Below are 25546 nucleotides of genomic sequence, written 5' to 3'. Positions count from 1 at the left end.
AGGAACTTCTTTAACTGTAGACCATGTTTACTCTTTCCAGTTCGGCCTTTGGTCAGGTTTAATTGACGTCAAACCTTATACTATAATGCATCACAGGACAGCTAGGTCATGGCTCTTATATTAGGGGTCAACGAATCTTTGACATCATATGGTTGGTGCCAATCATATTACGATTGTATTACGCTTCCCGTACGATTTTGGCGATGATGTAAATATATCTTGCAATCGCAGATTTTTGAAGTATGATTTTAGCGATGATACATATCTTGCGACCGCAGTTTTTTTTGCGGCCTTTACCAAACGGTTTAAGGGCATTTTCAATTGAAACTGTAACAAGATGTGAAAGTTCTCAATTGCAAATGATCATCAAGTGTAGTGTCACCCTTTAAATGCAGTTTACAGATGATGATTGGTCAAATATCAGCGCTATAAGAACAAATTCCTGTCTGAAAGGTCATGATATGATCGTCGTAAAGTCGATGTAGGTCTTCGTAGGATCTTCAGGAACGTAGAGATATCGTAGTGACAACGTAGTACGAACGTAAAGGAGCGTTGTATGAGCGTACTTGTTAAGTTCCTACGCTCTTGCGGCGCTTTCACTACGATCACGAAGATCTCTCAACGATGTTTCCGCGCTGCTTGTACGATTACGGCGCTTCTACTACGCCCTTATACATGTGTTATACGACTTAACCCCGATTCTTGTTGGCCACGATCCCGCTACGCTTGTTTTGAACATGTTCAAAATAAGCGTGGTGAGAGCGTAGAGCTCTCCAATCATGAAGACCCTACTGCGATCATTCTACGCTTATGACCACTCCACGTCTTTCTCCTGTGATTTGTCACGATTTGCCAAGCTTTCGGCCAGGCTTTGATCGTAGTAGAAGCGGCGTACTATGTGTGAACGGGGGGTTACAGTATACTGATACTTGTAACTTACAACTTGAATGAAAAATGTCACTCAGCGAAATAGAGACAGGTTTAAAAAGATAGAGCGAGTTTTCACCGCATTAATTTTAATTTGTGCATCAAGGCTCGCAAAATTATTTAATATTTCAGGAATCTTAATATCGTTTGATAAATGACGACGAGTATAGCAACAGCCTGTGTCATACTGAGCCTCTAAAGATTAGTCGGAATCAGAAATATTTCTATTTTCAAATACTCCATTGCCTTATTTTAGCTCTTTTAATCAATCTACATGAGCCACATACGAATTTCCGATACCCCAAATCTGACAATGTGGGACAAACAGTGTGTATGGTCCTGTCCAACCTAATCCTATTTCGCTGTTCTTTTGTCATGTTTAGAAGGATACCATCACCAAACTAAAACCTCCAACTAAAAACTTCGAGGCTCTTATTTTGTATCTTTACCCAAACATGACAAGAAGGACCCGTCGGAGATGCTCACTCCTCCATGGCATCTGATCCAGCATCTGATGTTTTGGATGTCCATGTCCGCTTCTATTTTGCAAGGATAAATGGACTCTTCAGTTCGAATACTGTTCGTTATCTCCACATATTTCATTTATTTCTTTTGTCTCATGAAGGTAGAGATTAAAGTTCTGAGAACAATAGGAAGAACGTTTTCTTTATGTTTTCTACCCACTCTACATAAGAATTATAACATACAAATATCTAATATTGCATTGAGATGATCCAGCTATGTTATCCAGTGGAAGTGTTCTTTCGTTTCCCATTATTACTAGGATTGTTGTTTCTAGTTGTGAGACTTTCGCGGCACTTTTCTGTTGAACTGACGTTAGTAGTTTCGTTGTTGAATTTAAGTTCTCTTCGGTGGTTTGCAGTTTCTGAAGCAATTTCTTGATGCAAATAGTTGAATTTTTAAGTTGTTCTTTTGTTCTTGACATTTGATATCGAAGGGATGAAGTTATGTCCACACATTTATGGAAGGCAGTTTGTCTGAGATTGTAGAATGGTAATTCTCTCATCCATAGTTTTCTGTCCAAAAAATTACGAACTCTATGTGCGTCACGCAATTTGCTCGAATTCGACTTCTTAGATGGCACTTGACAGTTTTTAGCGTAATGTCCGTATTTTCCACAGTTAAAGCACACTGATGGAGAATGCTTTTGATAGGCACGACTGTACTGCGGCCGATTAGAAGAAGAAGGTATAGTTTTAGCTTTATTGTGCCCTAAAAATTTAATGACATCAAAAAGTTTTGAAACTGGCTTCAATACTAGTTAAATATTTGACTGTGACAAATCAGGAAAGAATATATGGCGTGAAGGTTTTCCATTCAGCAAATATGACGTCATTAATGTGAATCATTTCTCTATTTTTGAACAACAGAAAAAGCCTCAAAATGGCCCATTTCAAGGGTGATTTCCTTTAGAAAAACAGTGTCCACAGCCATCGCCCACGTTAATCTTTTAATATTTTGTGCAAAATTCAATAACAAATCATATATCTCAAGATCTTTGTGGGCGATGTTATCTGAAAGAAAATTCCATTGAAAATTGGTGTCTTCTGCAACTTTTGAAGAAAATACGGGAAAATGCACATGTTTATGGAGTCACAATTAGCATTTAAAGACACATGCGAGAAAAATAATTTGTAAGCTTTTTCTGCATTGAATTTCAATTATTTAAAAAGCATAAGTTTTCAACTTTTAAACCAGTTTCATTTTATAGAAAATCACAGGGCAAAATTTGTATTGAAACCATACCTTGTTCTTTGTTAGCATCCATGATGGTTGAAAGTAAGAGTCCATCGTGATTTTTGATGTTTGGGGAAATTACAGTCATGGGGTGGAACTCGTCCCTGGCGTAGTGAAAGGTACAACATAAAGGGAACGTCCCGATTCTTCACCAATTATGACCAGTTCATTTTTGGTCATAAAATGTAAAAGTAAATCTTACAATAAATCCGTTGTTTTGCGTTATAGGGGAAGAAGGAATTTTGGCGGGTATAACGAAGTAGTGGCGCTGTGGGCCCGTGATAAAACGTAAAGGGTTAAGGTGCTGTATTCCTTATGGTCTTCCAATATAAAGTCCAAGAATTGGTCAATCAGGTTTCCGAATTTATTAAAGACATGGTAGATAACAAACATGAATTTTAACAAAATCTTAGAGACTTAAACGAGTTGGATGTGGCCGGTAGAGCGTCGGGCCTCCAAACTGAAGAGATTAATAATGGACACAGATATTTGTAAGATTAAGATTAAACAATAATTGACTTTTGACACTAGTTTAGTTAATTAATGAACAGGCGTGTTTGTTTGATAGAATGAACATGAAAGAGGTTATTATAAGTGATTATACAAATAAAGTATTTGGTAAAGGATTAACAAATCCCGAGGCATTAAAATCTCACGAGCAACATTTATTTTGACAGAGTCACAGAGTGTCAATTGGAATGTCTTAATCCTATTTCAAAGGGAATAAGATAAATAAGAGACAATTTACTACAAATAAGCACATGCAGATAACAATGTCACAGATAAACGTCCAAATTTAGTATTAATTATTAAAAAGTTATTTTATTTCAAAAATGTTAATTTTGCTCGGTGATATAAATCTTCTCGAGTCCGCCTTCGAAGTCAAGACATTTCCCTTACCTAATGGTGAGTGCATGTACTTAGTCTTGGACAATCTGTCCATTTATTCCAAAATATTTACATTCAGTGTAATTTTCCTTATGAAATCCATTAGAAATCCACGACGTTCAAATTTCTATAATACACGCGAAACCTTTTCACCGCGCGTTAGAATACACAGCAGGAACTATAAGCATTTTCAATGCTCTAGGGGCACCAAAATGTAAAATGTTTTATTTCAATTTAATGAAAAGCTATAACCCTGAAAAATTAACGTTAAAATTAACGAAATGTGCGTGATGAATTAATTTGTCACTTTTTTCCTCGCAATATTTGTTTGCGTTATTTAACTTTGTAACGTCATTTAACGTCAGTTGACGTCACAAACGGCTCTTACATCTATTAACCACGGCAGTTTTGAAGGGCGCTAAATGCACATTTAAGATGAACGAAATAAGCAATTATGAAGAAGGAAAATTAGAGAATGTAAATATAAGCATATTGAATTCATATTTTTGGATATCTTCGGTCCTATAACACACCTGGCCGTGCCGACAAATTATCATACCGCGCTAACGCGCGGTATTTAATTTGTCGGCACGGCCAGGTGTGTTATAGGACCGAAGACATCCAAAAATATGAATTCAATGCTTAAGTAGCATTTGTTCAAAATGGCATTGATAAATGATCAGCCTATTCTATGTTTTCAACATCGATCATAAATTTTACACTGTTATTTATAACGAGACCGAATCTAATTATTTTTACCCTAGCTTTTGATAATTTTTTTAAATTGAATTTTAACTACTATATTAAGATTATTTTTAAAAGATGAAAAATTCAAATACCATCCCCGATTTCATAGGGGGTCATCTTAAATGTTGTTAAATTCTACTATTTGGTCCTACAGTGATAAAATTTCGCCATCGAAGTCAAGACATTTGGCGTACCTCATGGTAGCTGAGTACATGTAGCTAGTCTTTTCACAATCTGTCCATAAGTTCATTCCAAAGTAGCATTTGTTCAAGATGGCATAAATCATCAGCCCATTCTATGTTTTTTCCATCATTTTACCAAAAACGTCCTTCGTGTCAAATAAAAATTTTGTATATAACTATGACTGTTGGGGAAAAATTGAAATTCTATGGTGAAATAATGTTTAAATTTTACTTTTATATCTAATGCAATATACCTTTCGCCTTGATTGGTAAATAATTGAAGTATTTAGCACTATCTATCTTGTTTAGTGCTTTATTTTTCTAAATATGTTAAAAATGCTTATTAACTCGTTTTCAAAATGATTGATTTTTTGGTAAATAGTGTTGTTAACGGACAAAAGTTTGTCGAATAATAAAATTTGAATTTCCCGCCAGTAACTACATAAAGTAGGTCATGTAAAACGTAAACAAACATTACCGAGTCTAGGCTACGGGCGATCACTCTTGTTGTTTTCAGCTGGAGCTCGGGGGACAGACAAGGTAAGAAGGGATTACATTTTAATTCTTATGAAGGTAATTGTAAATTATTGAGGAATACTTCATGGCTTTCTTTTTTTCTGTCCCTTTTCTATTTAAGAATTGGGCTGTATTCCAAAGCTCTGCAGGGTCGCTCGATCGTCGTAGACTACGCCAAAAAACAAATGGCCAACATTAAATATTATTTTGTCAACGTGACTTTAAGCTGTCCTGTGGCTGTGGTTATTAAAACATGTCTTAAATTGACTTTAAAACATCAAAAAACATATTTTACAGAGAAGTTTTCGGTTAAAACATATCAAGAAACATGATGTACGTGCAAAAAAAGACTATTACATCAACAGATCAATAATGCTCATTTTTTCGGAATGTTGACCTCTAACAGTCTAAGCACCAAAATTCAGATTGTAAATAAAAACATTTAACATAGATCTTTCTTATGATATATTTATTAAATCAATCGATAATTATTATTCATACAAATTCATACAAAACATGTGTATGCAACGTTCTATAAGTATGAATTATTCCCTGGGGCAAGTGATCTGCGTGTATGTAACTATGTTTCTGGCAGAATCGTAGAGGGCAAAGTCCACTTTTATTCATCACGTATACCTATAGACCCATGGTGTATTTCAAATATGGAAAAAAAGTTTCCATATACCTTTTATGGCTGTAACCATTAATGATTTTCAAGTTTTTTTTTTACATACTTTTTTACTTCTACAATTTTGGTTCATTTTAATTTTTCGTCTGGAAAACAAATACCGGTAGATCTACTAGTAGTTAAACTGTTTTCATATAGGCCTATATTGTAGGGTACTTTATTAAAAATAAAATATTTGGAGACTCCTCCAGCTGTATACTAATTTTTTAATGTATTAACTTTTTCATGTATTTAATCTAAAATCTATTGTCTAAAAATCACTATTTTTTTGATTGGGCGGCAACCGGAGAAAAAAATAAGAGATAACTTGCGTAAAAATAATCAATAGATTAAAAAAAAAAATATTGACAAGAGGAAAAAAGGACATGTGTCCCTTGAAAACCCTTTTTCATGTGGGGTTTGGGGGGAGGGTGGTAAGAGTGGTTAGATTCCGCTAGTTTCTTGCAGTTACACTGTAGTTCTATAAGGAAGTGAAGAATTTTTTTTTTTTTTTGTTTTTTTTTTAATTAAAAAAGACAACAGCGTATTATATTTGTCATACACTTAATAAAAAAATTAAAAAAGACAACAGCGTATTAATATTTGTCATACACTTGTGTTATCCGAAGCAGGTTTCTATGTAAATTAAAATTATAAAATATACCCAATGCTCAAAAAACTATGAAAAAGATTCTCCGTTTTTTAGCTCACCTCGACAAAGTCGAGATGAGCTTATGCTATACCCCCGGCGTTGGCGTCGGCGTCGGCGTTAGCATCGGCGTCCCAGGTTAAAGTTTTAGGAGCAAGTCCATTCCCAAGTAACTATAAGCCCTAGCTGAACCAAACTTGCATGGATGATGCATCTAGGAGTGTACACTACCAGACTTGCTTCGGATGCTGGATCTGACCTACATTTTCTAGATGGATGAACAGGTTAAAGTTTTTGGGGCAGGTTAAAGTTTTTGGAGCAGGTCCATTCCCAAGGAACCGTAAGCCCTACCCAGACCAAATTTGCATGGATATTGCATCTAGGGATGTACACTACCAGACTAGCTTCGGATGCTGAATCTGACCTACATTTTCTTGATGAGTGACCAGGTTAAAGTTTTTGGAGCAGGTTAAAGTTTTTGGAGCAGGTCCATTCCCAAGGAAATTATCAGCACTACCCAGACCAAACTTGCATGGATGATGCATCTAGGGATGGACACTACCAGACTTGCTTCGGATGCTGGATCTGACCTACATTTTCCAGATGAGTGACCAGGTTAAAGTTTTTGGAGCAGGTCTATTCCCTTGGAACTATAAGCCCAACCTTGACCAAACTTGCATGGATGATGCATCTAGGGATGAACACTACAAAGCTTGCTTCGGATGCTAGATCTGACCTACATTTTCCAGATGAGTGACCAGGTTAAAGTTTGTGGAGCAGGTCCATTCCTCAGGAACTGTAAGCCCTATTTGGACCAAACTTGCATCGATGATGCATCTAGGGATGGACACTACCAGAATTGCTTCGGATGCTGGATCTGACCTACATTTTCATTCCCAAGTAACTATAAGCCCTAGCGAAACCAAACTTGCATGGATGATGCATCTAGGGATGGACACTACCAGACTTGCTATGGTTGCTGGATCTGACCTACATTTTCATTCCCAAGTAACTATAAGCCCAACCTGAACCAAACTTGCATTGATGATGTATCTAGGGATGGACACTACCAGACTTGCTTAAGATGCTGGATCTGACCTACATTTTCTTTCCCAAGTAACTATAAACCCTAGCTAAACCAAACTTGCATTAATGATGTATCTAGGGATGGGCACTACCAGACTTGCTTCGGATGCTGGATCTGACCTACATTTTCTTTCCCAAGTAACTATAAACCCTAGCTAAACCAAACTTGCATTGATGATCTATCTAGGGATGGACACTACCAGACTTGCTTCGGATGCTGGATCTGACCTTCATTTTCTTTCCCAAGTAACTATAAACCCTAACTAAACCAAACTTGCATGGATGATGTATCTAGGGATGGGCACTACCAGACTTGCTTTGGATGCTGGATCTGATCTATATTTTCCATACAAGAGACCAGGTAAAAGTTTCGGAACAGATCAATCCGAATGAACTTGAAGTCCTTGATATCTGCAGTATTAACAAAGTTATGAATATTAGTTTACACTATACATGTTTTTCATGCTACACGCGTAGAAATGTGTATATACCATGTAAGAGGTTAAGCACAACTTGCAAGAATATTTTTGTTGGAATGAATACTTAATATTAAGAAAATATGATTTGAGATTTGCATTACTTGAACTGATAACATTCGTCGAGGTGAGCTTCGTAATCTTTGATTACCTATGTTTTTAAATAAGCAATAAAAAAACAGAGGTTGGAGGGGTTACCGTAGATACACCGTAAGCTCTGTACTCGAATTGAATTGTGTTAAATCTTTTAATATTGATATATTTTTTTTATAATTTCCATATTCTGTATACTTTAAGGTCTTAATTGAAGTGTATATACATACACTATATATACAGATCTGTATATATTAAATATTTCACATTTATCGGACTAATGCAAAAATAGGGCCTTACGGTTGGTCTGTCATAAAAACTTTTAAAATACACAAATAGAATACTTGTATATATGTGTCAGATTCATCTGCACTTTGAAACAATGTGACTCAAGTTAATGTGCCAGTCTGCACATTCCTCATTACCTGTTGACATAATTTCTCTCGATACCTGCATCGTACTGTACAGGTACTGTTTACTTTTAATATGTGTGTCACGGTCGTGTCTGGTAACTTGACCTGATATGACCCATTATGTTGACATTTTAATCTACAGGTCTATAGATATAAATAGATATCTAATCTTGAGTTACAATAATTATTATTTCATCTGCAGCGAGGATTGATTTTTTTTTTTTTTATTTTTACCGACTTTTGATTTACATGCAGTATAGATTTATCTTTCGACTCGAGAAGGACGCTGAAACAAATGAAGAACATAATCATATTTAATCTAAATATATATATACGTATATTAATTTAAAAGTGCAAAAAAAAAAATCCGGATTTTTTGCACCTTACTATACATCTATATATTCACTTATATATACTCTTAAACACATGTTAAAAAAAAGAAATTGTGCAAAATATTTTTACACCCAAACGGTTAACAAAGGGGTGTTCTTTTTCTCAACATCAAAACGTCAAAATGTTGCATTTATTAGAGGAAAGTTTAATTTTCCAACGTAGACTATTTATTTTTATGTCGCAAGACTCGCCATAGTCGGTAAAATAAGGATTATTTATTTCCAATGACATTATGGACAGATAATTTTCTTCTTCATGAAAAAAGTTTGACAAGCAAGCAAAAAAAAAAAAAGCAACCTCAAAAAGAAGATGTAAGGAACACCAAAATCCATAACATTAATTTAATTCGGCGAGGATGTGTGTGTGTGTGGGGGGGGGGGGGTATGCAATTACCAAAGATAAATTATTTATTTTTTAGTCCAAACAGGAAAGATTTACTTCCAACATTTTCTAGGACAGATTATTTTCAAATAAAGAAAAGAAAATTTACAGCCCCCGCTAAGAATCATTTTTCCGTCCCGTTGGAAGAAAATATCTCTAGTAAAATTGAAAAATTAAAAAAAACAAAAAACACAAAAATCAGAAACATTTTTCTCTTTGTAGAAATCTTTAGAATGTTGAATCTGGAAAGTGTGGCGGCGTTCTTTCTCTTCTTTTTGGAATGCTACCACATCTGTGGTCATCTTAACATCCTGTTCCGGATTCGACTTCTGCCCCGGAAGGACCTGGTTCGGATCCGCCTCTACTTCCTGTTTGACCTGTTGACGGTGTTTTCCTCTTCCTTCCTGTTTCTACAGAAACTACAATGGTTGGCAGTGCTACAGATAGTGCAGCACCTGTATTACGTCCTGTGTTGGGAGAAAACAGGGCCCGCCAAAAAAGTAGAACCTTTTGTTACGACAAAAAATAAAAAACAAAAACAAACAAACAAGCAAACAAAAACAAACGAACAAATTAAAAAAAAAGCCAGTTACTTACTGAGTAAATTATAGCTGCAATAATGTAGCCCTCCCCTTTTTTGTGGGGGGGGGGGGTATCAGATAAAAAGAACTCGGAGAGAGAGCGCTACATTATTGCAGTTACGAGTCAATCGTTAAATCAATCATTGATCCTTTTTTTTTAGATTGTCAGTTGGAGTTCTTTAGACTGGACAGCCAGTCAATATAAGGAGGAGTGGCACTTTGACTCTATCCTGGGGACAGCTTTTGACGTGGGCGTCCATTGCACCATGGCTTTCTTTCTCGGTCAATACCTGTCCACGGTACAAATCTTCGTCTGTCTGTTTTTGGTACAGTGCTCCCTATTGGCTGTTCTATGTGGACCTTGGTTTGCCTGGAGCTGTCCCTGGGCCGCGCCTAAGTGGGTCCAGAAGAGGATCCGCCCCCTCAGTGAAGAGGAATGTCGGCTGGGCCTCGGGAAACAATCTTAACGACACCCGAATCAGTATGTGGACTGAATTGCCCTCACTCATGGCATAATGATGTGTTAGTCATTTTCAGTATTGTGATCGAATCTTTCCAATCTAGTTTTGTTAAAAAAATTCTCAAAGTAATAATTGGTAATGTTCAGTATCCTCTTTTTAATTTCCTTTTTTTTCTAAAAAACAAATGTAATGAACGCGATGAACGTGAACATTCTATTAATGATTTTAAATAGGAATATACATGTATGTTCAACATAGCAACGAAAATCGTCATTGGTTTGAATGGGAGGATGGAAGTTAGATTGTTTTATAGCATATATGAGCAATATGGTGATTTATGTCAGAGTTCTGTATTTTATTTTATTTATTTTCGGTGTATGTTTTTATAGATTGTGTCACCCATCCTACAAAGAAATGATTGATTGATTTCAAAGCCTTTTATTGATCTTTATGTGTGCTAGTATTATATTTTATCCAGCACCAAGCCCCACCCCACTCCACCCCGGCACCATCAATCTCAAATTTAAACATTAATTTTATTTCCCAAGAGTATTATAATTCATGACATGTAGTCTAGAAATATATTCACATGACTTTGGTGAATCGGGTTATAATTTTTAATTCTAAATGTTTTTTTTTTAACTCATGCATGTACATGTATGTAGTGTTTTGGTATATATGATTTTAAGATGCGTGTGCTAAAGCTGTGTTGTATACGTGTACACGTAGTTTTCTTCTTCACAGTTTTCCTTACAATGTAGATGTGTCAACCAGAATATATATCTGTTAGTGTATAATATAAAAGCCCTGAATAAGGACTACATTCTGTTTTGTGATAATACATTAACTGAATCTGCAACCAGGAAGGAAGCAGAGATGCGTTTTTAACAGAGCACTTGAAAATGACTACATATTAGAAATAACTTCCTTCACACGATCTATTAACGAAGTACTGGGCTTACTCAGTAACTTCTTAGTGCTTTTAATATTTAGTGCTTGTTCAGGATTTTTTGAGTGTTTTGATGTTGGTGTTTTTAATTACTTATATATTAGAAATATTTGTTGCTGTTTGAATGAGCATAATTTTGTTGCATTTTATCATTTTGACTCTACACTTTGTTATGGGTTTAATCCTTCTTGTCAAGTGCTGTACATCCTATAATGTTAATATATTTCTTTTTTATACCATAATGGATACTCCTTAAAGTTTGGAGATACAAAATATAGCAAAAAAAAAAAATTCAATTTAATCTTACACTGTATTGGAAACTGATGAAAATTGTCACATATTTAGAACATTGTAAAGAAAAAAAATACAACATGTAAACAATACAGTTTACTTTTCCAAGATTAGGCAAAATTGAAAGTTCTGCTTTAGTATTCTCAGGAAGAATTTTTAGAAATCATTTGACTGCCATCATGAACAAAATGAATGAAAGCCGTGCATGGTGATAGCATAATTATCATGTTCAAAATTATTGTTTAATATATACATGTAGCTGTACAGTGTATATATCTTTGCTTATGTAATTTGTGAGAAAGTTGTGTAATGCATTGAAAAATGTTACGTTGAAGTATCACGCCATTCAACAATGAGACAAGAGAGAAAAAGTGACATATGTAATGGTTGAATATTTTTTTTTAAATTAAAGTTTAAACTAGCTAGTTCTCTTTGTTGTAAACTGCAAATAACAATGCAAAGTTTCGTTTGTGTATTTTTTTTGTTTTGATCTTATGAGTTGGACTTAATAAACTTTCACTGATATAAAGACTGTAGTTTTCTTTTGTTTGTCCATGTTAAATACGTTTTAGAATTAATAAGAAGTTAATTCTGACCTACAAATCAAAGATAATTTTATTTTTTCTTAATAGGATATTTTATTGAAAACAATATTCTTTAAAATCACTGGCAAATGGTCAATTTTTGTCCAATTTTATTCTCTTTTTAGAATGTAATCTAGAAATGTGTACTATAAAGGCTAAGTTATCTTAATTATTACCTGTCTAGTTTTTAGAAGAAAAAAAACGCTAAGTCATATTTATATAATTTACATCAGTTCTAAAATTATAAGTTGACTACCTGGCAGTACCTGCATGGTATATAATAAAATATTGATGCTGATCATATAAAAACTGTTGTTTTTATCAGAAACCTATATGCTAACCCATGTATATAGGTCTCTATTTTTAGCTCTACTGGTCAGAGACCAGAAGAGCTTATGTGATAGTAATGCGTCCGGAGATTCCGTCTGTCTGTAAAAACTGTCTGTCCGTCTGTCTGTCCGTCTGTCTGTAAACAATTTTTCAAAACGCTACTCCTCCTACATTTTTAGTCTGATTTCAATATTACTTGGCACACAAGTAGACTACATTAAGATACATAGAATAGTGCATCGATTTTTGATTTCGATGAACGGTGTTGCCATGGTTACTAAAAATAGAATTTTCTGTGAAATTCCTTAAAAACACTACTCCTTCTACAGTTTTGGTCTGTTTTCAATATAACTTGGCACACAAGTAGACAACACTACGATACATAGAATAGTGCATCAGTTTTTTATTTCGATGAACGGTGTTGCCATGGTTACTAAAAATAGAATTTTCTGTGAAATTCCTTAAAAACGCTACTCCTTCTACAGTTTTGGTCTGATTTCAATATAACTTGGCACACAAGTAGACTACACTAAGATACATAGAATAGTGCATCAGTTTTTGATTTCGATGAATGGTGTTGCCATGGTTACTAAAAATAGAATTTTCTGTGAAATTCCTTAAAAACGCTACTCCTTCTACAGTTTTGGTCTGATTTCAATATAACTTGGCACACAAGTAGACTACACAAAGAAACATAGAATAGTGCATCGGTTTCTAATTTTGATGAACGGTGTTGGCATGGTTACTGAAAATAGAATTTTCTGTGAAATTCTTTAAAAACACTACTCCTTCTACAGTTTTGGTCTGATTTCAATATAACTTGGCACACAAGTAGACTACACTAAGATACATAGAATAGTGCATCGGTTTTTGATTTCGATGAACTTTGTTGCCATGGTTACTAAAAATAGAATTTTCTGTGAAATTCCTTTAAAACGCTACTCCTTCTACAGTTTTGGTCTGATTTCAATATAACTTGGCACACAAGTAGACTACACTAATATACATAGAATAGTGCATCGGTTTTTGATTTTGTTGAACGATGTTGCCATGGTTACTAAAAATAGAATTTTCTGTGAAATTCCTTAAAAACACTACTCCTTCTACAGTTTTGGTCTGAATTCAATATAACTTGGCACACAAGTAGACTACACAAAGATACATAGAATAGTGCATCAGTTTTTAATTTTGATGAACGGTTTTGCCATGGTTACTAAAAATAGAATTTTCTGTGAAATTCTTTAAAAACGCTACTCCTTCTACAGTTCTGGTCTGATTTCAATATAACTTGGCACACAAGTAGACTACACTAAGATACATAGAATAGTGCATCTGTTTCTGATTTCGATTAACGGTATTACCATGGTTACTAAAAATAGAATTTTCTGTGAAATTCCTTAAAAACGCTACTCCTTCTACAGTTCTAGTTTGATTTCAAAATAGGTTGGCACACAAGTAGACTACACAAAGATACATAAAATAGTGCAATGGTTTTTGATAAGTACAAACCAGTAGAGCTACAGTCTCGACAGAGACTTCTGGTTATCAACTAAAACAATATCTTGGATTATCAGAAAGTCCGCGTGATAAAATCTGTCTAGAAATGTTGTAATTCCAGTGATATCACAAAATGTTTGTTTCAATGCAATATATTGAGGAAAAAAATTATCTTCACTTTTTGCACACATCTGTATATTAAAAAAATTTATTATTATTTGTTTTTAATTAAAAGTATACACGCTATAACTTGTGCCAGTTAAAATACGATTGGAAATTGATATCATTTGTTTATCAATAGAAGTTACGAAAATACTGTAAATTACACCATTAAAATTAAACGCGTTACAAAGTTATCACATTATAATTATTTATTATCCTGCAAGGAAAGAAAAATAGCTATTTATAAATAAATCCATCACGTGACGCCGTCGCTACTTTTAGATTGATAAACACACGTGGCGTAAAGAAAGCAAGGTAGGTCGTTTGAGATACTACTCACTTTTGACGTGGATTGCAAGCGTCTTACTCTTAATGGTACTCATCTTTTAATGTATTCAGTATATATCAACCATCTTCTCTGTTATGACGCATATTGTCCTTAATATTAATAATTGTTGTCAAAATGCAACATACCTCGTTGTCTGTGATTTCCCGTGGACATGTGTTTCTATATATAGGCCTACTGTTTACGCACTTCCTTCATCAATATTCATGAAAAGCCTGAATTCTTTTTTCCTAGATATGTTAAATTGTTTTGTTATTACAACGCCATCTATGGTACAATTTTGTGGAAAGTATTATTTTTCATTACACTTCATGTGTTTTAAATCATTAATCATTTTGTTTCACACAAAATTCTGCGTTCATACAGCGTATATGACTTTAACATAATATAAAACCATGAACATAGTAAATTAAGTCTTCTAATATTTGATTATATTTTTCTAATTATGAAACAGATAGACTGTTACATTTTCTAACTACATCCAAAAATAATTATGAAGCTTGAGATTTACTATAAAAACTTCTTCAAATGCTGTGCACGATCAGATCATTTGATAAGGAAACTTAACTGATATAATGTACAAGTTATTGAAAAATACGAATATAAAATGTACGACTTATTTCTATGATGTCAACAGAGACTTCCGGTAAATCGAAATCAACACACGTGGGAATGGGAAAGCAAAATAAATTACAAAAACTTGTACCAATGAAGGCAAAAATGAAAGGTTTGTAGTATTGTAAGATACCATGTGATTTCTCTAGGTTATTTTACACAGTTCTTATGTAAAATCTTGTTTAAATGCCATTTATAAATCTATTGAAATAAACGTAGTAAGAACAGTCGTTTTTAAAAAAGTTTGCTACATAGAATTAAAGATCTTAAAATTTTCTTTATGAGGCCATGCATCATTAAATACATTTTTGTTAGATGTACTCCGAACTACGTTTTTCAAGGTAAGTTTGTGGTGCTTTTTTAGTTAGGTATTGGACAAAATGGTCATAGCTATCATAAAAATATCAGTCTTAGAAATTTATTTATGTTTTCATTATGTAACAGGAAGGGAGAAAATGTATGGCTAGACTGGAATCGAACCCAAGATAGCTCAGTTGGTAGAGCACCTGACTAGAGATACAGGGGTCCCGGGTTTGATTCCTGGTCCAGCCATACATTTTCTCCTATCCTGTTACAGATTTGGTGCCGTTGACTACCCCTGGAATTGCAAATGTCCTGCCAGGGGGTAATAAGAACTTGGGTTGTGTCTTTGAGGGCAAAGACCATTTAAGGAGGGAGGAATGTAATGGTTTGGGCCGTTGATATGGGCTGAATAGCTCAGTTGGTAGAGCACGTGACTGGAAATACAGGTTTGATTCCCGGTCCAGACATACAATTACATTTTCTCCTTTCCTGTTACATACAAGATAACTATACAATTTGATGTTTATTTCATAGAGATGTCCTTGAGAAATCATACTATGAAACTTAAAAAAAAATATTAAAATTCTCTGAGTGCTGAAAAAATGATTATGTAGGGGCAATTTAGCATGTTAGATGGATTAGCCAGAGTATATCTAGTAGGGTATCATATTTTATTGTTGGCCTGAATTAAATGTTGAAGTTTAAAGCATATTTTATCTCATTTTAGGTATAAAGAAAAAGAAGACTGTAGAAGAAAAACCATCTAAAATTACAGAAATGGGTAAGACAACAAATTAAATCAAGCAACAATCACCATCGTCGCAGGCCATTTATTTCGGAATTGCACAAACGTTTGTGGTAAAAAAAAAAATTGGACGCAACCAAGAAGAATCATATGGGTTTTGTTCTAGCAGTGATTGTTTTCATTTCCATGATTTATGCTTGATAAACTCTTTTTCTGTCATTTACAGACAGTGACGACGAGAGTTTAGCTGATGACAGTGACATTGATTCTGGTGACAGTGATTTACACAGTAACGAAGGCTACGAATCAGATGTTAATGAGGAAGACAGCGATGAGGCCAGCGGAGATGATGAAGAAGAAGGAGATGAGGATGATGATGAGGAGGAAGAAGAAGAAGAAACAGAGACGATTGACAATAAACAGGACAAAAAGAAAAGGAAACTGAATTCACAGCAAACAGATTCTTCTGAATCATCAAGTAAATAATTACAAGTGACATTTGTGAAGCCACTGTCTCTTGTATATCTGTTGATTTCTGTAATAAATTCATTTCTTATCTTTTCTTTCTTTTTTTGTCATTATAATTTATGTATTAAAAATACTTTTACAATGAATTTATTTGTAATGTGCTTGTTGCAGAGAAAAAGTTAAAAACAGAGCCTGATTCAAAAGAAGAACAAAAATGTAAGTTTTTTACTTGTTTCTTACTGTTTGATATAAAGTGAAAATGTCTGTCAAAATTGTACATGTCTAATATATGATAATAGAGAGTAGATGTACATTTAAATAATCTCAGATACATTTGTATTTCTTGCTTGGGATATCTGTACGTAAACAAAAAGAGACTAAAATTACACGATTAGATTAGATTTTTACAATTATAAAACCCTTTTGTGTTCCAGTGCCGGGGACAACTGTGGGGGGCGGAATCCTGACCGACACCTCATTCTCCTCACTAGAGGGCGTGGTCTCCGACCTCTCATTGAAGGGGATCGCAGACATGGGCTTCACCCACATGACAGAGATACAGGCCAGCACAATACCCCACCTACTGGAGGGCAGGTGTGTTTACTTACTTATCCTTCTAAATTCTAGATGAACCTGTACGTAGATAGTGCTGACCCTCACCTGTGAACTTTGGCAATTTTGACTTCATTTTGTATGTTTTGTTAAGGACTGTTTTTAAGTGGCATAATGTTTTGTTTATGTTGTTAGGGATTTAATGGGAGCAGCCAAGACAGGAAGTGGTAAGACGTTAGCCTTCCTGCTGCCGGCCGTAGAACTGCTGTACAAACTCAAGTTCATGCCTCGCAATGGTAAGATAGAATGAAGCCTAAAATAGTAGAGTCACTTTGATTACTGTCAGCTGCAAGAGATTGGTAAAAGAAATGCTTAAAAAGTTTGCTCTCTCTAGATAATCCTACTTTGTCATCTTTTACTTTGAAATTGGTAAGGGACTAAAGTTTTCTAAATTTTGTGTCGTTAAATATTTTGAATGCAACATGATACCCATGAAGTAACACCTTTTCAAACCAGTAAAATTTTGGGATTCCTCAATATTGTCTTCAGAGATTGAACACTGTCCGAGTGATATTGACTTTATAAATACATGTACACATATTTTTAGGTACGGGCTGTATAATTATCTCCCCCACTCGCGAGTTGTCGATGCAGACTTTCGGTGTCCTGAAGGAGTTACTGAAGTACCACTGTCACACGTACGGCCTGATCATGGGGGGCACCAGCCGAGTGGAGGAAGCCAAGAAACTCGGCAAGGGCATCAACATCCTGGTGGCCACGCCCGGACGATTACTTGACCATCTACAGGTGAGGCCTAAAGTAAACGCTACAAGCCAGGACTGAAGTGTAAGCTACAGGGTAGTGCTAAAGCTGTGGCTAAAAATTATCATGCCAAAAATTTTTGATCTAATCTTTGTTTATTCACAGAATTGCAATACTGAATTAAATGAATCCTCCCGTAGTTCATCTTTTTATGCTCTAACTGTTACATTTGTACAATGGAAAAATTGATTTCAATTTTTTTTGTGCTAAACTTTCAAAAATTAATAAAATGGAAAAAAAAGTTTCTTTGCACATTAGGTATGGATACTCTAGTTATGTGTATATCTGCAAAAGTATTTTTATCATCAACGAAGTTGTTTTAACTTTGTCCATTTACATTTAAGGTTTAGTTTTTTGGAGCAGTTTTCTTTTTAAGTACTTCTATGTCCTATATTGATTAGACATGCATGGAAGATGTTGCTAGTGTGTTTCATTGTACCAAAAGTTTCAGATGCTGCAATTTCAGCAAAGGAATGACCAGGTTAATGTTTTTGGTGCAGGTTAACATTTTTGGTGCAGTTTTTGGTGTATCTCATTTCCGAGTAACTATAAGCCTATGTTGACCAAACTTACATGGATGATACATCTTAGGATGCATACTACCAGCCTTGCTTCGGATGCTGAATCTGACCTACATTTTCCGGTTGAGTGAACAGGTAAAAGTTTTTGGTGAAGGTTTCATTTCGAAGATACTTTGAGCCCTATAATGACCAAACTTGCATGGATGGTACATCTTAGGATGTATTCTGCTAGACTTGCTTCGGATGCTGAATCTGATCTACATTTTCCGGTTGAGTGAACAGGTTAAAGTTTTTGGTGCAGGTTTCTTTTCCAAGTTACTATGAGACATATAATGACCAAACTTACATGGATGATACATCTTAGGATGCATACTACCAGCCTTGCTTCGGATGCTGAATCTGACCTACATTTTCCGGTTGAGTGAACAGGTTAAAGTTTTTGGTGAAGGTTTCATTCTTAGCCAAATGACCAAACTTGCATGGATGGTACATCTTAGGATGTATTCTACTAGACTTGCTTCGGATGCTGAATCTGACCTACATTTTCCGGTTGAGTGAACAGGTTAAAGTTTTTGGTGCAGGTTTCTTTTCCAAGTTACTATGAGACATATAATGACCAAACTTACATGGATGATACATCTTAGGATGCATACTACCAGACTTGCTTCGGATGCTGAATCTGACCTACATTTTCTGGACGAGTAAACAAGTTAAAGTTTATGGTGCAGGATTCATTTCCAAGTAACTTTGAGCCCTATAATGACCAAACTTGCATGGATGGTACATCTAAGGGTGCATTCTACTAGGCTGGCTTCGGATGCTGAATCTGACCTACGTTTTCTGGATTAGTGGAAAGGTTAATTATTTTATACAGGTTTCATTTGCAAGTAACTTTAAGCCCTATGTTGACCAAACTTGCATGGATGATACATCTTAGGATGCACACAAATGGACTTGCTTCAGATGCTGAATTCGACATACATTTTCCAAAATAAACAACAAAAGTTATGGGTGCAAGTCTATCACCAAGAAACTATAAGGCTTATATAAACCAGTTGCTTAAATGTGTGGGATGAAAACTCTCAATCTTGCTTCAGATGCTGGATTTTAATTACATTTTCATGATGAAAACTAGTTTTTAGTTTTTATATAGGCTATTCCAAAGTATCAAAATTGCATAAATTTTGCATTTTTGGATGTACACTTTTTGTTGGTTAATTGTGTGACTTAATTTGCCTTACTTAAAGACAACACACGTTGAGGTGAGCTCTGTAATCTCTGATTACCTATGTTTATATTTTTTAACTTTCTATTTACATTATGAAGTATGACTTGTAAAAATTGTATACAATGTCACTTAGATCTATATGATAGCTTAATTAACCTTTACAAAAATGAATTAGATGATACTGGAGCTAAGGTGTATTATTACGTACATTGATGTCAGTGATGACAAACACTGCGCAAATCTGAATGATCTCATCATCGTCTCCAGGATCTCACATGAGTCCTGTTGAGATGAGTTGAGATCAGAGTGATCTCTGTGTTGACTGAGACATTTACCTGTGCTCTAGCTCTTGTACCAGTATCTCACATGAGTCCTGTCTAGATGAGATCAGCTAGCATCTACCTTTCCACTAGTGGGGAACACAGGCACCCCTAACTTCATGTATAAGAATCTTCAGTGTCTGATTATACACAAAAGTATATATAATTATAATTTTCTACTTTTAGAATACCCCTAACTTTATGTATAAGAACCTCCAGTGTCTGATTATTGATGAGGCAGACAGGATCCTTGAAATTGGTTTTGAGGAAGAGATGAAACAAATCATGAAACTTCTACCAAGTAAATAACAACATTTATTTTAATTTTTGTGATGAAAATTCACAGTATACTATGCATGGGAATATTTATTTATGGAAAAAATATATTTAATAGAATATCAAATGCTATGAAAGTTTTAAAAAATAAAGGACAAAAAACTAAATTTGATCCTTGTTAAGTTTGCTTTTTACAGACATGTGATCTGTGTAAACTTAACCCTTTCCTGTGTTTTTATATTTTCGTTGAATGAACACTCCTATAACTCCATATGATCTTTATTTTTGAAGTTGAGAAAACCTTTTCATGCCTATAAATACCTAAATATATTATATGGTGATTATTTTTTGTGTGTCAGATTAGAGAGACGATGTTATTTGAAGTGATTAATTTTTTGTATCAGAGCGGCGACAGACGATGTTATTTTCAGCCACTCAGACAAGGAAGGTGGAGGATTTATCACGGATTTCTCTAAAGAAGGAGCCGCTGTATGTGGGGGTGGACGACAGGAAGGACAGCGCCACCGTGGAGGGGCTGGAGCAGGTAAAAACAGTAACAGGGATGGAGTTAAATTAGGGATCACTGGGACAAGTAATGGGGGACGGGGTAAAAGTAGTGATCATTAGGACAAGTCAAGTAACAGTGACAGGGTAAAAGTAGTGATTTCTGGGACAAGTAAAGGGGACAGGGTAAAAGTGGTGTAGACATCTAGATGATAAATTAGTAAGGTGAAAGCTTTTGTTTCCTTTTTGTTATGGATGAGATAGCAGGCTAATGGGATAATTGTAAGTAGAAAGAAAACTAGGGCTGTCACGGGTACCCGAAATGACCCGGAACCGCGGAACACTTCATTCGGTTCGGATACGGTTCTGTTTTTCCGGACAAGTATTTGTATAGTAGTGTAGGTTTTACTATAAAAATGGCATCAAAAACGAGACATTTCTTAATACATTGCAATTAAAAGGTGATTTAAATAATATGGTACAATTGTTGTCTAATCAGGAAGCTACTTTAAACCTGTTAAAATGTTGCTATTTTGAAGATTAAATGAAAATATTCTTTTTGTTGTTGAAAATAATACAAATCATTAGCTTTTATTCCATTAATTACCCGAACCGAAATACCCGAAACCAAACCTAAAAAAATCAGAACCGACCCGACCCGAAAAATTTTGGAACCGTGACAGCCCTAAAGAAAACGTATAACTAGAAAGATATAACTGAGTCTATCATATATGGAAGAAAAGATTTCCAGACTAACATTTATTACAAAAACTTTTTTATAAATAAATTAAAAGAATTCTTTAAACTAAATAATGTATTTGTTTGTTACCAGGGTTATGTTGTTTGTCCATCAGACAAGAGATTTCTACTGCTCTTCACCTTCCTAAAGAAAAACCGCAAAAAGAAAGTGATGGTTTTCTTCAGCTCCTGTATGGCTGTCAAGTACTACCACGAGCTTCTGAATTATATTGATATTCCAGTCATGTGTATACATGTAAGTGGTATCTAGTTTTACCATGTGCTTCTGAATTATATTGATATACCTGTGATGTGTATACATGTATGTGGTATCTATTTTTTTCCACTAGATGCTAAACAATGTGATAATGTGAATTTGATATTTAAGAATATATTGAGATTTTTTCCTAGTTTTTGAGCTTAATGGAAAACATTTCATCTTTCTACTTTGTTTTGTTAATGTGACAACAGGCAGATCTGTGACCAGTAGTCAGATACTTCAATAGATAGAGCACTTCTGTAATAATCTAACAGGAGGCCCAGATTGAAAATTAAGACCAGCCTACTAAGATGAGCCCACTTTTGATCTCAGTCTCACTTTTTCAGAAGGAATTGATATTTAAAAGGAAAAGCGAGACCGAGATTAAAGTGAGTTGGTCTAAGTTTTATGGTCCCTAGGCCTGGTTCTATACAATTCTTCTAATTCAATTCTGTCTCCATTATTTCATCAGGGAGCTTTGAAATCTTCTAGGTCAGTACTTATACACCTTGTATTATTGATTGTAGGGAAAACAGAAGCAGACTAAGCGGACACAAACGTTCTTCCAGTTTTGTAATTCTAAGGAGTCTATCCTGCTGTGTACAGATGTGGCGGCTCGAGGGCTGGACATTCCCAGGGTCGACTGGATTGTCCAGTTTGACCCACCAGACGACCCAAAGGTTAATTCTCAAGTTCGATAAATCTACATAATTTTATATCTTCTAATCTACAGTGAATGGAAGAGAAAAACCCCCAGACAGAATTGATCTTTCCTGTAACAAGATATTATGAAACTGCAGTAAATTAATAATTACAAGCTTTGTTTTGTAGGAGTGCATTCATAGTTTTGTTTTTTATAGGAGTACATTCATCGTGTTGGTAGAACAGCCCGTGGGGAGGGGGGTATTGGTCACGCTCTGTTGATTCTACGTCCTGAGGAGCTGGGATTCCTGCGATATCTGAAGCACGCCAAGGTCCCGCTGAACGAGTTTGATTTCTCCTGGAGCAAGATTTCTAACATTCAGGCACAGGTAAGGGGACACTTGGTATTTGTGTTAAAGAAGATTATTTTACTTTGTAAGGCTGTTATGGATGGAATATAAAAGATTTTTTCTTGATAAACTTTTGCATAAGAATCATCAGAAAGGCCCTTTTATTTAAAAAAATTAAGGAAAAATATCAAGACTATAAAAAATAAATAAAGATTTTCTGATATTAAGTTTTAACAAAGTATGAGCTTCTCCTCCAAGCTTTTGAGACACATTTTCTTATAATTATGTACTAAATAGTCATCTTAAATGAGGAGAAAAGATAATTTGATATTTACAGAATTACAATGTACCACCATTCCTTAAGTTTTGACATTGTATAATTCTTTCCTGTCTGATGTACTATTGTGAGGTGTTTTCTCTATATTTTTTTATGAAGTTGGAGAAGTTGATAGAGAAGAACTATTTCCTACACAAGTCTGCACAGGAAGCATACAAATCTTACATCCGCGCCTTCGCCTCGCACAGCCTCAAAAACATCTACGACGTCAACAGCCTAGATCTCCAGAAGGTGGCGCTCTCATTCGGATTCCGTAATCCGCCATACGTAGATTTAGGTAAGCTTCCATATTAATGTGTTTCATAACATTCATTTGAGGGGATGAAAAATGAACAGATTCAAAATGAAAACATAAATTCGATACTGACTTTTTTTAGCATAGATAAAACAATATAAGAGTTTTTTAATTGTATTTTTATAATTACAAGTGTATTTTGTTGAATGATTTTTGTTTTCAATAATGGTTACCTTGTTTGGTGCAATTTTGAAACTCTTGATTTTATTTTTAACTTGTCATTTAAAGTTAATTTATTTTTTCTTTAAGTGTAATTTACATAATTCTCTTTTGATGATATATCTTGATCTATTCTTTAAAATTTTATGACATTTTTAGGAAGTTATTTTTTTTTTCTCTCTTCTGATGTTATTTTAATTTCTTCTGACTTCAGATGTCCATGGAAAGAAAGGAGGCAAAAACAAAGGTCACCGGGGTAAACCCGGAGGATTTGGTTACCATAGAGACAAGTTTGAGCACAAAGCAAAACTATACAAACCTCTGAAAAGTAAAGGACATGGCAAAAGGCAATTCAGTCGGTGACCCAAAAATGTTTATTGGTGACCTTGACATGATGACAACAAATCAATGACCTTTCAACTTTAATGTCATGCGAGACAGGATGAAAATATACATGTATATGCAACACTACTGTCCAATTTCAAACCAGTGACCAGGAAGTTGATTTGGATAGCAACTAAATGGTAGCTTACATTTGTAAGAAATTATGTTCTAACAATTATAGAAGAAACAATTTTTATATGAAATTTTGCAGTTCATTGTGAATTCATTGTACTAGTATGTATTTTTGATGTTAGAAGATGGATCATAAATGATAATGCAAACTTCTCCCCATTCTGAGATTGTGAAGGTTCCTAGATACCACAACACAGATACATTTTTATTGAAATTAAACGAGAAAATCTTTTTTTTTAATTTCTTCTAGATTTTGTTTCTTCAGGTTGAAAAAGAGAAATCAGTTATTCCCCTTCTTGCAAAAACATTTGTAAGGGATACATACATGTAAAACTATGTTTTGTAATGTAATTAATTATGTTATGAATAAATTTTTCAATGAAAGAGTTGTGAATAATATTTCTATTATTTAAAGGTTAATTGAGTTTCTAATTAAGAGTGTAAGAAGTACAATTCTGTTTATATCATATGCATGTAATTTGCCAAAAGAAAGAAAACTAAATGTTTGCTCCAGTAAAAGTAAGAAAGAAAATGCTTTTTAAGGTACATTGATACTCTGATAAGAGAGATAACTCTTAATAGCACAAATGACTATTATTCCTTTATAAATTAGTCAAGTTTAAATGCCTGTTTTGTCAAAACTTGTCCCGCAAGCCATGCTATAATTATTTGAATTTTATTCAGCATATATACAATTCCTTTGGAAAATCATAAAAGTTAAAGAAAATTTTCTTATGAGTGAGCAGAGGGTTTATGAACCTTAAGTTGTTATCTGTAATAAGACTAGGATTTTCTCATAAATCTTGTTTACAGTACATTTCTTCAAAGGAGCAAAACCAGAGATCACTCAAAACACCAGAGTTGAAATCAGATGCCTGTCCAATTGAGAGCTGTCTGTTATAATATAGTTAAATAAATTTAATGATTAGAAATGATTGTACTGTATAAAGCATTAAAATGTCATAGATTTTAATGATCATGCTCAGAAGTGTAATTTAGCAATGTCAGCTGGAAGCAGAGTAAACAAAAACTATTGCTGGCGAAAATTTTGTTTCGCTTATAAATAAAATTCCCAATAGGCAACTCAAGAAAATAAGGTTTAGCAAAAATACATTGATCTACAGTCCTGCTTAGCTCTATATCAATCCTGGCAGAGGGTCGGGCTCTTTCCCTTTGTATTAAGCCCATCGTCTGGCACATATGATACTCTTTGATGGAATTCTTAAGAAAAGCAAAGTTCTGGTACCATCTTAAAGATTTTGCATTGAAAACATTATTACTTTCAAGACACAATTTTCAATAATATATTTTTTTTTTACATCACCAGTAATTTGTCAAGCTCAACAAATAATAATAAGATTAGTTTTGAAAGATGACAAGAATAACGAAAGGGAGGATTCTGTTTTACAAGATTTCTATATTGTTTTCAATATTTAAGTATTGTAGAATTAGTTTTTAACTGAAACAAGAGGCCCAAGGGCCACATCGCTCACCTGAGCAATTGGCTAGGAAAAAGCAC

General features: G+C 34.5%; 2 protein-coding genes across 3 annotated transcripts; both read left to right on the top strand.

Moving 5' to 3' along the window:
• The first annotated feature begins 5002 nt into the window (after positions 1-5002).
• On the top strand, positions 5003-11977 carry LOC134272918 (uncharacterized). Of its 2 annotated transcripts, none has more exons than XM_062755093.1 (3): positions 5003-5042; positions 9399-9676; positions 9919-11977. In XM_062755093.1, the coding sequence occupies exons 2-3, from the start codon at positions 9410-9412 to the stop codon at positions 10222-10224; spliced, it is 573 nt and encodes a 190-aa protein (XP_062611077.1). In that variant the 5' UTR covers positions 5003-5042; positions 9399-9409; the 3' UTR covers positions 10225-11977. The 2 variants fall into 2 exon arrangements, with proteins under 2 accessions (XP_062611077.1, XP_062611078.1); XM_062755094.1 differs by lacking the exon at positions 5003-5042 and adding an exon at positions 5054-5075.
• Positions 11978-15022: 3045 nt separating this feature from the next.
• LOC134272917 (uncharacterized) lies at positions 15023-24411 on the top strand. Its single transcript, XM_062755092.1, has 14 exons — positions 15023-15104; positions 16023-16076; positions 16267-16518; positions 16680-16724; positions 16943-17102; positions 17256-17356; positions 17668-17867; positions 20138-20252; positions 20632-20771; positions 21564-21725; positions 22256-22408; positions 22589-22759; positions 23157-23334; positions 23726-24411. Exons 1-14 carry the CDS (start codon positions 15050-15052, stop codon positions 23872-23874), a joined length of 1935 nt encoding a protein of 644 aa, XP_062611076.1. The 5' UTR covers positions 15023-15049; the 3' UTR covers positions 23875-24411.
• The last annotated feature ends 1135 nt before the right edge of the window (positions 24412-25546 follow it).

This window comes from Saccostrea cucullata, unplaced genomic scaffold, assembly GCF_032062105.1.
Source record: "Saccostrea cucullata isolate Sc308-1 unplaced genomic scaffold, CSIRO_AGI_Scuc_v1 ctg1978, whole genome shotgun sequence".
NCBI lineage: Eukaryota > Metazoa > Mollusca > Bivalvia > Ostreida > Ostreidae > Saccostrea > Saccostrea cuccullata.
Note: the sequence above shows the minus strand (reverse complement) of the source record. Positions and strands in the feature narration are given on the sequence as shown.

Bases quoted from the DNA above. Each gene is read 5' to 3' on its own strand.
- LOC134272917 (XM_062755092.1), top strand. From the start codon at position 15,050: ATGGGAAAGCAAAATAAATTACAAAAACTTGTACCAATGAAGGCAAAA. The intron at 16,519-16,679 runs GTAAATAATTAC...TGCTTGTTGCAG, and splicing joins AGATTCTTCTGAATCATCAA to AGAAAAAGTTAAAAACAGAG. The intron at 17,103-17,255 runs GTGTGTTTACTT...TTATGTTGTTAG, and splicing joins CCCCACCTACTGGAGGGCAG to GGATTTAATGGGAGCAGCCA.
- LOC134272918 (XM_062755093.1), top strand. From the start codon at position 9,410: ATGTTGAATCTGGAAAGTGTGGCGGCGTTCTTTCTCTTCTTTTTGGAA. The intron at 9,677-9,918 runs GTAGAACCTTTT...CTTTTTTTTTAG, and splicing joins AAACAGGGCCCGCCAAAAAA to ATTGTCAGTTGGAGTTCTTT.